Source organism: Peromyscus maniculatus, chromosome 1 (assembly GCF_049852395.1).
Source record: "Peromyscus maniculatus bairdii isolate BWxNUB_F1_BW_parent chromosome 1, HU_Pman_BW_mat_3.1, whole genome shotgun sequence".
Lineage (NCBI taxonomy): Eukaryota > Metazoa > Chordata > Mammalia > Rodentia > Cricetidae > Peromyscus > Peromyscus maniculatus.
Window position 1 is genome coordinate 141,768,235 of NC_134852.1, and position 13,176 is coordinate 141,781,410.

A 13,176-nucleotide genomic window follows, 5' to 3' on the forward strand; every position below is an offset into this window, starting at 1 on the left:
TTTGAAGTATTCTATCATTCCCTTTCAGTGCCAGTTAACCAGTTCCCATAGTTACTTCTCCTCCCAGCTGCATGCTTGCTGGTATAAGGAACTGTTTTGTGCTTGTAAAGTTAAGAACAGTTCTACGGTGTGGAACTCATAAGTTGGTGAGAAGTAGCAACTTTATCACAGAAGCACAAAGCAGCCAAAAATGGTGAACTTTTGGGATTCTTCTCAAAGCCAGTGTGGTTATGGTTCAGAGCTGACCTTAATATGTAAGGAATTGCAAAGGATTTTCTTTTTGTTTTCTCTCTTGAAATAATTAAGAATGTTTGTTAGTTGCTGGAGGTAGTGGCACATGCCCTTAGTCCCGGGACTCAAGAGGCAGAGGCAGGTGGATCTCTGAGTTCAAGGCCAGCCTGGTCTACAAAGTGAGTTCCAGTATAGCCAGTAAGTTCCAGTCTACACAGTAAGACTCTGTCTCAAAAAAAAAAAAAATGTTAGAAACTTCCCACCAACAACCAATATTAAGTTAAACAGATCAGGGTTTTGATTGCCTACTTTATAGTTATAATTTATTGATTTAAGAGCTTATTATGCCTTCTAGGAGAATATTTCAAGTCTGTGTTCAGTGGGGCATGGTGGTACATGCCTGTTGCCCCTAGCTGCTTGGGACACAGGTGGAAGAATCCCTTAAGCCCACAAGTTAGAGACTAAACTTGGCAACAGCAAGACTTTGTCTTAAAAAAAAAAAATCTGCCTTCCCCATATGAATCAACACACATTTGAAAGGTACATTTTAGAAGAGGAATTATTAATTTTCTTTATACCCTTAATTTGGTAATGCAACCATTTAGACCATCTTAATTTTTATGTAGTGAGACCTGAGTGAGTAAATAAACCTGCCTTTTACCCAGGGGTATACATCCCAGCAAGGTGGTTATAGGAAACTAATTTCCCTCTTGGCTGGAACCACATAGCTATAACTTCCCTCACTGGTCACAAATTCACTTGGTTACCTACACGAATTGTGTATGATGGGATGTAAATGGAGTGGAAAGGACGAGAAATCAAGATGATGTTTTGTTGATAGCCCTATTTAAAAAAAAAAAAAAAAAAAAAAAACAGCAAAGATGGGAAGCAGCTCAAATTTCTAAATTCAGTGTTACACCACACACACTAACATTTTCCTTGTTTGGTAGTTCTTCCCGGTTTGTTTGTTTGTTGTGTTTTTTAGGAGGGGTAAGGAGTTTGAGACAGGGTCTCATGTAGCACAGGCTAGCCTTAAACTCTTGCTCCTCCTGCATCTGCCTTTCAAGTGCTAGGATTATAAATTTGTGTCCCAAATCCCAGCTCGCTACCACTTTATTTTTTAATCTATCGATAATCCCTGTTTTCTGCCTGCATGTGTTGGAGATAAGGTCTAAGGAGGTACGTTTCCTATCCTTATTTCTTCTCACTTGCTGCCGCCTGGCGGCACCAGGACTCAATAACGAATACTCAACCCTCGAACCCATCAAGTCCAGGAACAGCTGAAAATAGGCTGTCCTCGCGTCGCCTCCTGCTGTTTGATTTCCCGCTCTTTACCTTCAAAGCCTTCCTTAAGAAGTTTCAAGCCTTCAGAGATTTTCCTGGACAGAGAAACCTCACCGTAAACAAACCAAAATGCAAAGCCCTAATGGTTTGAAGGTGGGACAGGGAGGATGATTCTATCGGGAGTAAACCTAACTCAGGGGCCCTTTAAGAATGTTCAGAGGATGAAAGAAGAGCCGATGCCTCCCCGGGCTAGGGCACTGGCGTCAGGGACAGCTGACACCAATCGATCACAAGTTCCAGAAGGGGCCCTGAGTAGCAGCCTGGACCAAGTCATCTTCTCTAGACCTGCATCCTCGCTAGTTCCCACCCAGTGTAGCTCCGGGGGCGGGGCGCGGCATGGCACTGGTGCAGTGCGCATGCGCAGCGGGCGCCAAGGTTTCTGCAGGCCTCAGTGGAGGCATGAAGAGTTCTGCGGGGTCTGGGGAGGTCCAAGTCGATGGACGGCCCAAGCTGGGACTGTGTGTCCTCTGCGGCTTGCCGGCGGCCGGAAAGTCAACCTTCGCGCGTGCTCTGGCCCTCAGACTGCGGCAGGAGCGGGGCTGGGCCGTGGGCGTCCTCTCCTACGACGATCTGCTGCCCCCCGCGCTCCCGGACCGCGCTGGCACACAGCTTCGGGTCAGCTCCGAGTGGGTGGGGCGGGCAGGTGCGCAGACTCGGCACAGGCGGTGGGGCTGTGGGTTGTTGACCCAGAGCCGCCCTGGATCCTGATTCAGCAGTGCTAGTGTAGGAGGGGAAGCCTGACCGGAGCTGGAGACGAGGGGAGCTGGTTAGCTCCGCTCTAGGAGACGTACACCTGTGTCTCAAGTGTTACGTTACAGGGCTAAGGGCCATGCTCTGTAGAGGTTTTTATGCAAGTTTGGTACGTTCACATATTGCATATTCTATGCAGTGGAGCTTTAAGATAAGGCCTAGCTGTGTTGCTGGGGTTGGTCCCAAACTCCAGGGCTCAAGGATCATCCTGACACCGCCTCTCACGTATCTGGGACTACAGGTGCCCCCTCCAAGTCCTATCTATGTCAGAGTGAAGTTTTGCGTTTAGTTTACAAGGTGAATGTCCTAGTCAGATAAATCCTGATGACAATCCTTTGGGTAGTTTATCCCAAGACAAAAGAAAGGATCTCTTAAAAAAAAAATAAAATAAAAAGATTCTGCTTATAGCTGGTTAAAACCAGATTTTGTGGGACTTCTGCTTGGTACCATTTTGGAATTCCCCATGAGCATACAGAATAAAAATGATAACAAAATTGCTAGGTCCCTCCAGGGAAAATTTACCAGATGAAGGGTCTGGTCTGCCACTAGTATTGGAAAAGGTGGTGCTTTCTTGGTTGACAGCCAGATGGAGTAATAAGCTTGACTTGTATGTGCCAAGTATATACTTCTTAATTCCTGCACTTACATCCCAGTGAGGTGAACCCGATAGAAGCACATGGAAGCAGACCACATGGCGGAGTCGAGTCCAGTCTCCAGTTGTATACTTACTCTAAAGCAGTATCTTTTGAGATCTTCTGAAATCTTAAATTGTAACATTTGATGGGTAGTGCTTGAGTGTGGACAAGTCACATGAATTAAAGGCAAATAGAATGACTCTATTCTGTAAGTATATACAAAGAAAAAATATACAAAATGCATGTATTTGGTATGTGAAAAAATTCTGTATTTCTCCATCAGAATTTGTCTGCTGCTTCAGTTCTGGTTGTGGGGGGAGGGAAGCAGTATTGTAATTGGGAGTTACTTGTATGATAGTAGTCTCACCACTTTGTATAAAGATAAAAGTTATTGATATGGATTGTTTTTCCTTCACCTTATTACTGTGAATCATACTCTCCCCCTCCAGATCTCACTTGGTCACTGTGATTAGAAAATCTCCCCCCTTGAGGACGTGGCACAAATTTCCTTCTCAGTGGGTTTATCTGGTATACTTTTATGTGGACAAGGCAGGAGAAGAATTCATCTCCTCTCCTTTTGTATTTCCTCCAGGCTTGACTTCAGAACTACAGTGCTCTCCACCCCCTCCCAAAACAAGATGACTTGTATTCTCAAGCTCCTTATTTCCTCCTATCTGTTTCTGCCATCTCTCCCAATCTCACAGTCCAGTTGTTCTTAGCCTGAGGTCTTTGCATCTTGACCAAAGTCCCTTCCAACTGACTTATCTTGCTGTCGGTGTCCCTTTTCATTTCAAGGACAAACCAACATTGTTATATCTTAGGTTGTTTTAGCTCAGCAGGATATTGATTTTGGCTCCTTTATTCTCCTATATGGTAGAGGGTATTCATGTTCATGTATTCACTCATTCATTCATTCACTTAAAATACATTTCTGGAACGCCTGTCAGCCTGTCTGCTGGAGGCTGAGTGATCTAGCAGGGAGAGATATGAAGGTGTGCATAGATATCTGATGTAAGCCCTGTTAGAGTAAGGACAATGTACAGAGTGGGGCTGGACTGCCTTCTACATGATTGAATCTGAGAAGGCTTCACACAGCCCCGGAGGCATTGGGGATATTCCAGGCAGAGGGTGTAGGACCCATGAAGACAGAAAGGTATGAGAAACAAGGTGTCTGTTGAGAACTTCAAATGTTTCAGTATTGTGAGCTGAAATTTTACATGAGGACAGGATAGCAATAAAACAAGATGACCAGCCTGCTGTCTAAAGCCTAAACTAAATTTCAATTCTTTGTTGTTTTTTGTAGCCGTCCCAATGGAAAATGTTTCGACAAGAACTGTTAAAGCACCTGGAATGCTTTCTCGTGGCGGTCATTAGTGGGGGTCAGATGTCTGCCCCACCCAACAGGAGTGAAGCTGTGTGGGAAGCTTTTATAACTTGCTTAAAGAACCAGTGTTTGATCTTTTCTGCAGCTCATGAGGCCCAGCCTTGCCACCTCTTGGCAAAATCTGCTGTTTCTAGAACTTTGATTTTGGTATTAGATGACAACTTTTATTACCAAAGTATGAGATATGAAGTCTACCAACTGGCTCGGAAATGTAATTAAAACATTATTTTCTTATACATGAAAACATCCATTCGCATATGTCAAATCACAGCTGCCTTTAGTGAGCATTTAATTGGATTAGGTTTATATGGATTTAATTTTTAAAGTGAGTGTTCAGTATTGCAAATGGAGTTTATCCTGCTTCATCTGGGTCTAGTATATATTTATTTCACATTTCTGGAGAGACAGACTGGTAACTTGGTAATTTTAAACCTGTTTTCAGATTCACTAGGCTTTTGCCAGCTCTTTTTAGATTGTCCCCTGGAAACGTGTTTGCTGAGGAATGGCCAGAGACCCCAGCCACTGCCTAATGAGACCATCCACCTCATGGAGAAAAAGATAGAAAAGCCTGACCCTGAGAAAAACACCTGGGAACACAACAGCCTCATAATTCAGAGTTCAGCATGTTCTTTGGAGGCCAGGTATCCTGCCCTAAGCCATCTTAGTGCTCTCCTGTGGGTACTCTGTAAAACTTGCTTAATGGTATGGGACTGGCCATTCTCCCACAGGCCTTGGGGAGTTGTGTGGAGCAACCAACTAAATTGAGAAAGGTCACCAAACCTGTAATAGCTGAGATTTGAATCCAAGTTTTATGTTTTGTTTTCTATAACTTTTAACTGTTCAAATTGTAATGTCTCAGGCTGGGGAGATAACTCAGTGGGTAAAGCGCTCGCTGCATTGGAGTTCAAATCCCAGCACTCATGTAAAGTTGGGCATAGCTACTCACATCTGTGATCCCTGTCTTTTGGTATTCTTTTTTTAAGTGATGTTTTATTTTATTTTATTTTATTTATTTTATTTTATTTTATTTTATTTGGTTTTTCAAGACAGGGTTTCTCTGTGTAGGCCTAGCTGTCCTGGAACTCACTTTGTAGACCAGGCTGGCCTTGAACTCACAGAGATCCACCTGTCTGCTTCTCAAGTGCAGGGATTAAAGGTGTGCACCACCACACTGGGCTCCGTCCTTTGGTATATTTGTTAAAGTTGCCTAAACAGGTTGTGCAGTGTTTTTGTACAGATCTATGAGCTGGAGGTACAGCTCAGTGGCCAAGTGCCTGCAACCTGTGCAAAGCTGTAGCTTGAACCCTAGCACTCCCCAAAAGTTGTAAGTGTAATAAAACTAATAATGGGTTTTGATTTGTCCTAGAACTCTCTATAGTTACCCTGCCCATGTGTGTGAAGCCCGTGGGCTCTGGTATCATTTTCCATTGGTGATATATCTAGAGAATTTTGGAACAATATATTTCTCTTAGAAACTTCATGAATGATGGCACTGTTCTCTGCTTTGTCTAGTATGGGAGCAGCTAGCCACGAATGTTATGGAACACTTAAATGTATTTAATGCAACTGAATACCTGAGTTGTTAATTTAATATAGCCTCATATGGCTACAAACTGTGCTGTTGAATAGTGTAGCTCTTAAGATACTTTGTGCACGTTTCTTTAGTTTAATTTTTAAGCTTTAATTTCCTCACTTAACTCCCCACTCCCATTGGTACTCCGCCCCCATTCCTTCTCAAATCTATGGCCTCTTCATTATTGTCATATATATATATATATATATATATATATACACACACACACACACACACACACACACATATATATATATATGTATATATACACACACACATAGTATATAAATACAACCTGCTGAGTCTGTTTAGTGTTAATTGTATGTATGTGATTTCAGGGCTCACAACTTGGTATTGGATAACCAATTAGGGGGCTCATCTCTAGGGAAAGCGCCCTCTCTCTCTCTCTCTCTCTCTCTCTCTCTCACTCACTCAGCAGTCGTTAGTCGCCTATAGTTCTTTGTCTAGGGACGGGTCCCATAAGAATTCCCCCTTCCAAGTTAGCATGTCTGTTGGTGTTGTCATAGTTCAGGTCTTATTTAAGCAGGTAAATTGTCGAGATAGTCACAGATATGGCTTCTCTGTCATTGCTAGGAGATATAATCTCACAGCACATTTTTCTGGTCCACTGGCTCTTACGATCTTCTGTCTCTTCTATGATGTTACCTGAACCTTGAGTACAGGAATTGTGTTGTAGATGTATCCACTGAAGCACCCCATGACTGCTTGTTGTCTGCACTTTGAGCACTTGTAATGGCCTCAATTGGCTGCAAAGAGAAATGTCTTTGATGAGGGGTGAAAGCTGCATTTATATGTGGGTATAAGGACAAGTATTTAGAATGTTGTTGGGAAATTATGCTGGTTTACTAAAGTGGTGGTAGTAGGTTCTCTTCTAAGGTCCATGGCCTCACTGGCCCCAGGTTTCCAGTATCAGACACGATTTCCTTCCGGTCGAGTGGGCCTGAAGTCCAATCAGACAGCTGGTGGGTACTGCCAAGAAATGAGTGCCGCTATTGCACCTACAGGGATATTGTGCCATGCTGTTTTTAAGCTAAATTCATTCTTTGAATGTCTTTAAACAGATTTAACAGTACAGTTTCTACATAGTTTATAAATTTCACATACCTAAAACAAAACAGAACTAGCACTTAGATTACTATTGTTTATACAGTTCATGAAGTAAGCCACTGATGAGGTTTCCAGTTTTCCAAAACAGGGTCTCAGTCTGTATTCTCGGCTGGCCCTGAACTCATGATCCTGCTTCAGCCTCCCAAGTCCTGGGATTGTAGATAGGTGTGTGTACATCATCAATGGATTGCTGTCCTTTCTGGCGCTCTTATGTCTGTTTTTTCCTTTGGCAGCAAGTGGCTGACTGAGGTATTATTAGAATGGTACCAGTGGATCTTCATTGCCTTGACACCAGTGAGATGTGGCCTGCAGAATGTGGGTCTCTGTAGCCACTTTAGCCCCTACTGTAATGTGCAGTTTTGTCCCAGGTCTTATGAACTTGGTCAGGTTATTTGTGCATATGCAATAGCCACAGGGCAACTGAAGCGGGTAGTGTCAAGGCTGGAGTCCCTTATTACAAACTGAGAAGTAATCTAATAAATGTAACTTTCCCTGGCTTCTCTAAAGTAATAACTACTTGGCACATACTATATGTTGGCTGTGGTTTTGGACACTTTACAGTGCCATTCCATCTTCATAACCTTTTAAGGGTAAAAAAATGCATAAAAATTCCATTTTATGCTGGGATAACTGAGGCCCAGGTAAATCAAGTAACATGCCCAGGAAGTGAGTGGCAGAACCATGGGACTGAGTGCAGTCACATTCTAGAGCCTGAACTCCTCCAAATGAGAAATATGAAGGTGAAAGTGTTACATTGTACATTCCCTGGCTTATAACTTCAGTTCTGATCCCTGTACTCTAAGTAAAACCCAACTTCTGCTCATGACTTACATGATAAACTAATAACTACCCCACCACCATTGCAAACCAGCCTCCTATGCTCTGTGGGCCCTTTCCAGGCCCTGGTGTTTGTGGTCCAGTTTGCCGTAACTGCCTGGCTCAGCCGTCTAACTGGAGTGAATAATGGTTATTTGGCCACCCAGTGTCTCAGCACAATCACTGTATTGTCTTTACTTAGCCACTTACCACTGTCCAGTATTACGCTTGTGCTCAGTGGTTTACTGTCTCACTCCATTCATTCCATTTTCAGGATTGGAGTGGTTAGGCACTTTGTTATACCCCCCAGATTAGCAGTTTCACAGATGTAGCTTTATAGTGTTTACCTATGAGATATATTCAGTAAGATATGGACTTACTGAATGAATCAATTCTACCTGAGTTCTCTAAGGACCATTGGCTAGTGAGGAAATTTGTTAATCACTATCTAGTAAATGAGCAGAAGCCAGCATAAACACCATCTTTCTTGAGGGACAATGAGTTTTCAAAGCCTCCAGTCCAGGATAGGGGAAGAGACTGCTTATTGGTAAGAGTCTTAAAAAATTAGCTTTTATGAGGTAGGAATGGCTTGTGATTTGTTTTGAGCTTCACTTAAAAATTTTACAAGTGAAAGATGGCTTCCAAATCACTTAGTTTACTCCCTTTCAATAAGGACCTTGGATGACAGTTTTGCTCTCCGACATTCAACCTAGTATTATTGATGCAGGTTCTTTAAAAAGCAGATGTTTTATAAGAAGGATTGATTATACTTCATCTCACTTTCTCTGTAGCCTGGAGGTGACTGATTTGTTACTTACTGCTTTGGAAAACCCCATAAAATGTGCTGAGGACAATGCGGAACAAAAGGTAAATACTCCAGTTAGACTTGGTGCACATGAGAAGGAAGAACTCTCTTGCAGGGAGACAGCAAGAGAAAAGTATAAAACGGTCTGTTAGTAGAATGGCCCTGCACCAGCCTTTGGCTTCTGACATCCAGTCAGTGAGCTGCTGAGGGCCAGTGCCAGCCGGTCAAAGACCCATGGTGAATGTTCAGAAATGCTGAACCTTATATTGGTGACTTAAAGTGGGCAATAATGGAAGCGTTTATGCCATCAAAGCACAGTAACACTACATACAGGTTGGAGGAAGTTGTTCTTTCTAGAAAGCCAGTTATTGCACCCTCACCAGCATACCCACTTTACAACTAGTCAGGATTCATTTGGATTCCCTGTGAGAGAAAACGAATAGAAAAGCCACTGTGGCTTTCCTTTTGGTCCCTTCAAATGAGTCTATACCTTGGTCATTTACTTTATAAACTATTCCCAATAACAATATCTATATCACACAGGAAACAGACAGACTTATTTGTTCTACTAACATCCTCCATAAAGCTGATGAGACATTCCGAAGAACCATCTCTCAGACAATGAAGGAAGCCAAAGGTATGTTGCCTGGTCTGTACTGTCTGGATGCTGGGCTGCTCTTTCCTGCTGTCACCAGACACCAGAGTTTATATCAGCATTTCAGTTTAACACTTGCTGTTTGGTTACATAGCTAGACCATCCCCTGGAACTGAGTATTTAACCATTTCAGTCATTTTTATTGAGTGGCCTCTTTTTTTTTCATTAGACTTTTTCTTAGATACCAGGGAATCAATAGGAAGCAGAACATTTTAGTGAGGAGACAGACAAAAAGGTAATTAATTATATGAATATATGTCAGTCCCTTGAAGCAGAGTAGTAGATTGATTTTTAAGAGTAATTAGGGTGCTGGAGAGGTGGCTTAGGGGTTAAGGGTACTCTGGGGTCAGGGGTAAGACAAGCATGGGATTTGAACAAGGTGACTGTATTATAAATATGAATAAGATTTAAAAATAAATGTTTCGGCTATCTGGTAATTACAGATTTTTCAATAGTTGCTTTAGGTCTTGAATATTTAACTCCTTTTTTGCTTAAATTTGTTTTAAAAACAGAGCATGGCAGTGGTGGCCCACGCCTTTAATCCTAGCATTTGGGAGGCAGAGGCAGGCAGATCTCAGTGAGTTCAAGGCCAGCCTGGTCTACAAAGTGAGTTCCAGGACAACCAGGACTATTACACAAAGAAACTGTATCGAAAAACAAACAAAAGAACAAAAAGAAAAAAGAAAACAGCAGCTAACACTTATTTAACTCCTTTGATGTGCTACTCTTTACAATCATGTAATTTTATAAATGAGAACAATGGAGATTCACAGTGAATCAAGTTACTTTCCCAAAGCTGAACAGCTGCTAAATTTGGGGGCAACCTGGACGAAGTTAATTCTGATTCCAGTCTGTTGTTAGCTCCCTGCCTTTATTGTCACTTTCATAACAGCTGGGGACACTGAAAAGGACGGTGTGTTAACCATACCATAGTTTTCACATTCTCTTTATCCATGAGCATACTACATAGATTTTTTACGTCAGGAATGGTGTGTGATACGGTGTATAAATGCAGGCACACGTGGAAACAAGTTTCACAAACACCTCTTCATATTTAATGGAATGTTTTATTTTCTCATTTTAGAATACCTGTTGCCACTCATTAATAAATTACAATCCAAAACTTCTAACACAGGATTGGAACAGAAATGCTAGTGTAAATTAGAACAGAGCAGAAACCATTCTAGCTTTTTCTCAGTCATTTGCCTCTTGTTCTGTTTTATTCCCAAATCACTCACCAATCCTACCCGCTAGGAAAATGGCGACTTTTCTGGAGGGCAGAGGAGTCAGTACTAGTTTCTAAACGTGTGCTTGAATAAAACTGAAAATTCTATTTCTCTGCCATCAAGAGAGATGACAGCCCTCACATGGGATGAAACTCTTGCAAATATTTCATGAGAAACTTGAATATATAAATATAAATATAAAGAGAACTCTTCACTATGCAGTAACATACTGATAACCCAATCTTAAAATGGACAAATATCTAAATAGACATCTTTTTCCCAAGGGAGATACAGAGATGACCAATATTCAAATGAAGACGTTTAAAATTTAGTAACCAGCAAAATACAGATCAAAACCATAGGAGACAACAATTCACAGCCATTAGAATGGCCAGAACAAGAAGGTCCAAGACTTGTTGAGGATGTGGACAAATCAGAACCCTCCCATCATACTGATGGAGATATAAAATGATCCTGCTGCTTTGGAAACAGCCAGGCAGTCCTTCTAATGTCATTACCATGTGGCCCAGCTATTCTGCTGCATGGTGACAGATTTGAGAGAAATGAAAACATGGTGATACAAAGCCAGTTTATAGCAGAACTATTCATAACAGCCAAAAGGTAGAAACACCCCAGCCGCCTAGCACCTGACAAATGGATAAATACAATGAGGTCACTCATACAGTGGAATGTTGTGTAGCTGTAAATAGGACTAGAATACTGATCAGGATAGAACATGCGGAACCTTGAAAACATCCAAACTAAAAGTGGTCATATGACTATCCAGAACTGGAAATCACAACAAAAGCGTTAGTGGTGGGCAGAGAAGTGGGGAAGAGAAGGGCAACTGTCAGGGGGTTTGCTTTTAATGTTGTGAAAATGTTCTAAAATTAACTGTGCTGATGTTGTACACATGTGAATATTCTAAAAACTTTTTTTTTTTTTTTTTTTTTGGAGACAGGGTAGCTCTGGCTGTCCTGGAACTCTTTGTAGACTAGGCTGGCCTGAACTCACATATCTACCTGCCTCTGCCTCCCCAGTACTGGGATTGAAAGAGTATGCCACTAGCAAGTTAAACCATTACATTTTGATACATTTATGGTGAGTTATATCTCAATAAAGCTAATTTCAGATGCTCAGTAACACTACCCATATGGTAGTGCCTGGTAGCACATTTCCATCATCATAGAAAAGTTACTTGGGACAACTATTCAAATGTATTATTTATCAGCTTTAAAAATCCAAATTGTCATTTTATTTTTCAAAGCAAGAGATGGTAAAATAGGTATCTTGGCTCAAATATAGTCCACTGTGGCAGTGCAAGCCTTTAATCCTGGCACTCAAGAGGCAGAAGCATGCCAGCTATGTGAGTTTAGGGTCAGTTTGATCTACGTAGTGAAGTCCAGGCCAGCCAGTGCTACACAGTGATGTCTCAAAAAAACAGGCAGCCAAACAAAAAAACACAAAAACATCCTTTTAGGGGGGCTAGAGAGATGGGTCAGTAGTTAAGAGCACTTGCTATTTTTGCAGAAGACCTGTGTTCAGTTCCCAGCACTGACATGGTAGTTCACAACCATCTATAACTCTAAGAATGAGAGATCTTACGCCCTCTTTTGGCCTCTGTGAGCATCAGGCATGGTAGTGGTGCACATATATACATGCAGGAAAAACATTCAAATATATAATATAAAAATAAATAAAATCTTAAAAATATATATCCTTTCGGGTTTGTCTTTTTCTGTTCATACACCAGATTAATTAAACTGCCTGTGGCTCTTGTTTTAGATGACTTCTCTAGATCACATTAATGTTATTTCTTGTCCATAAATTACAATGCATCCTGATTATTTATTGGAGAATCTGGCCTGTTTGATGAAATCATATGGCAGTAGGCAGCTCAGACTGGCTTACAGGAATAATCTGAGAATATCTTTGATTTTAGATGAGCAAATACCTCTTAATAACTTGAAGCGTCTAGCAGAAGAACTTAACAAGCTCAAAGCAGATTTTTTGGAAGACCTAAGACGAGGAAACAGAAAATATCTGTGCTTTCAGCAAATCACCGACTTATCAGATGTTATTTCTTCTTTTTGTGATGAGAGAGATACTGTTGTGCAGAAGTATTTTTCAAAGCAACATTAAACTTTCTGAATTTCTAATCAAATGTCTGACTTGGGTAAACTTTTGCAAACAATTTTGTATGGATGGGTGTTTTCTAGAACCGCCAAAGACCATTCTGAGCATAAAAACAACCCAAAATGTCTATTTTCAAAGTTCAATTTTACATGCCAGAAATTACTTCAGAGAGCTGCTTGTCAAATGTGACATAATACCTGATGTTAAGAGGCAGCCTTCCTCACTGATGTGCCATACTGTAGGTAGAGCAGGTTAAGCTGATTTGAGTAATGAGGACTGTATTAGTTACTGGCTTACAACTATGACAGAAAACCACTTGAAGGAGGACTGATTGATGTGAGCTCACAGCTTCAGGAGGTGGACATGTGGTAGGGAAGGCATGGCTGCTGGACTGGCTGTGTGCACAGTGGCTGAAGTTTGTGGCTGTTGTCTCTCACACTGTGGACAAGGAAGCCGAGCTCTAGACCAGAATCTGAGGCAGAGAAAACCTTCA

The 13,176-nt window shown here is 41.6% G+C and overlaps 1 protein-coding gene across 4 annotated transcripts; it reads left to right on the top strand.

Moving 5' to 3' along the window:
- The first annotated feature begins 1,629 nt into the window (after window positions 1-1,629).
- On the top strand, window positions 1,630-12,711 carry Pstk (phosphoseryl-tRNA kinase). 4 transcript variants are annotated; one of them, XM_076553887.1, is made up of 6 exons: window positions 1,630-1,668; window positions 4,264-4,555; window positions 4,787-4,985; window positions 8,653-8,728; window positions 9,210-9,303; window positions 12,490-12,711. In XM_076553887.1, the coding sequence occupies exons 1-6, from the start codon at window positions 1,645-1,647 to the stop codon at window positions 12,687-12,689; spliced, it is 885 nt and encodes a 294-aa protein (XP_076410002.1). In that variant the 5' UTR covers window positions 1,630-1,644; the 3' UTR covers window positions 12,690-12,711. The 4 variants fall into 4 exon arrangements, with proteins under 4 accessions (XP_076410002.1, XP_006977028.1, XP_015851352.1 ...); XM_006976966.4 differs by lacking the exon at window positions 1,630-1,668 and adding an exon at window positions 1,931-2,190; XM_015995866.3 differs by lacking the exon at window positions 1,630-1,668 and adding an exon at window positions 1,933-2,218.
- Window positions 12,712-13,176: the final 465 nt, after the last annotated feature.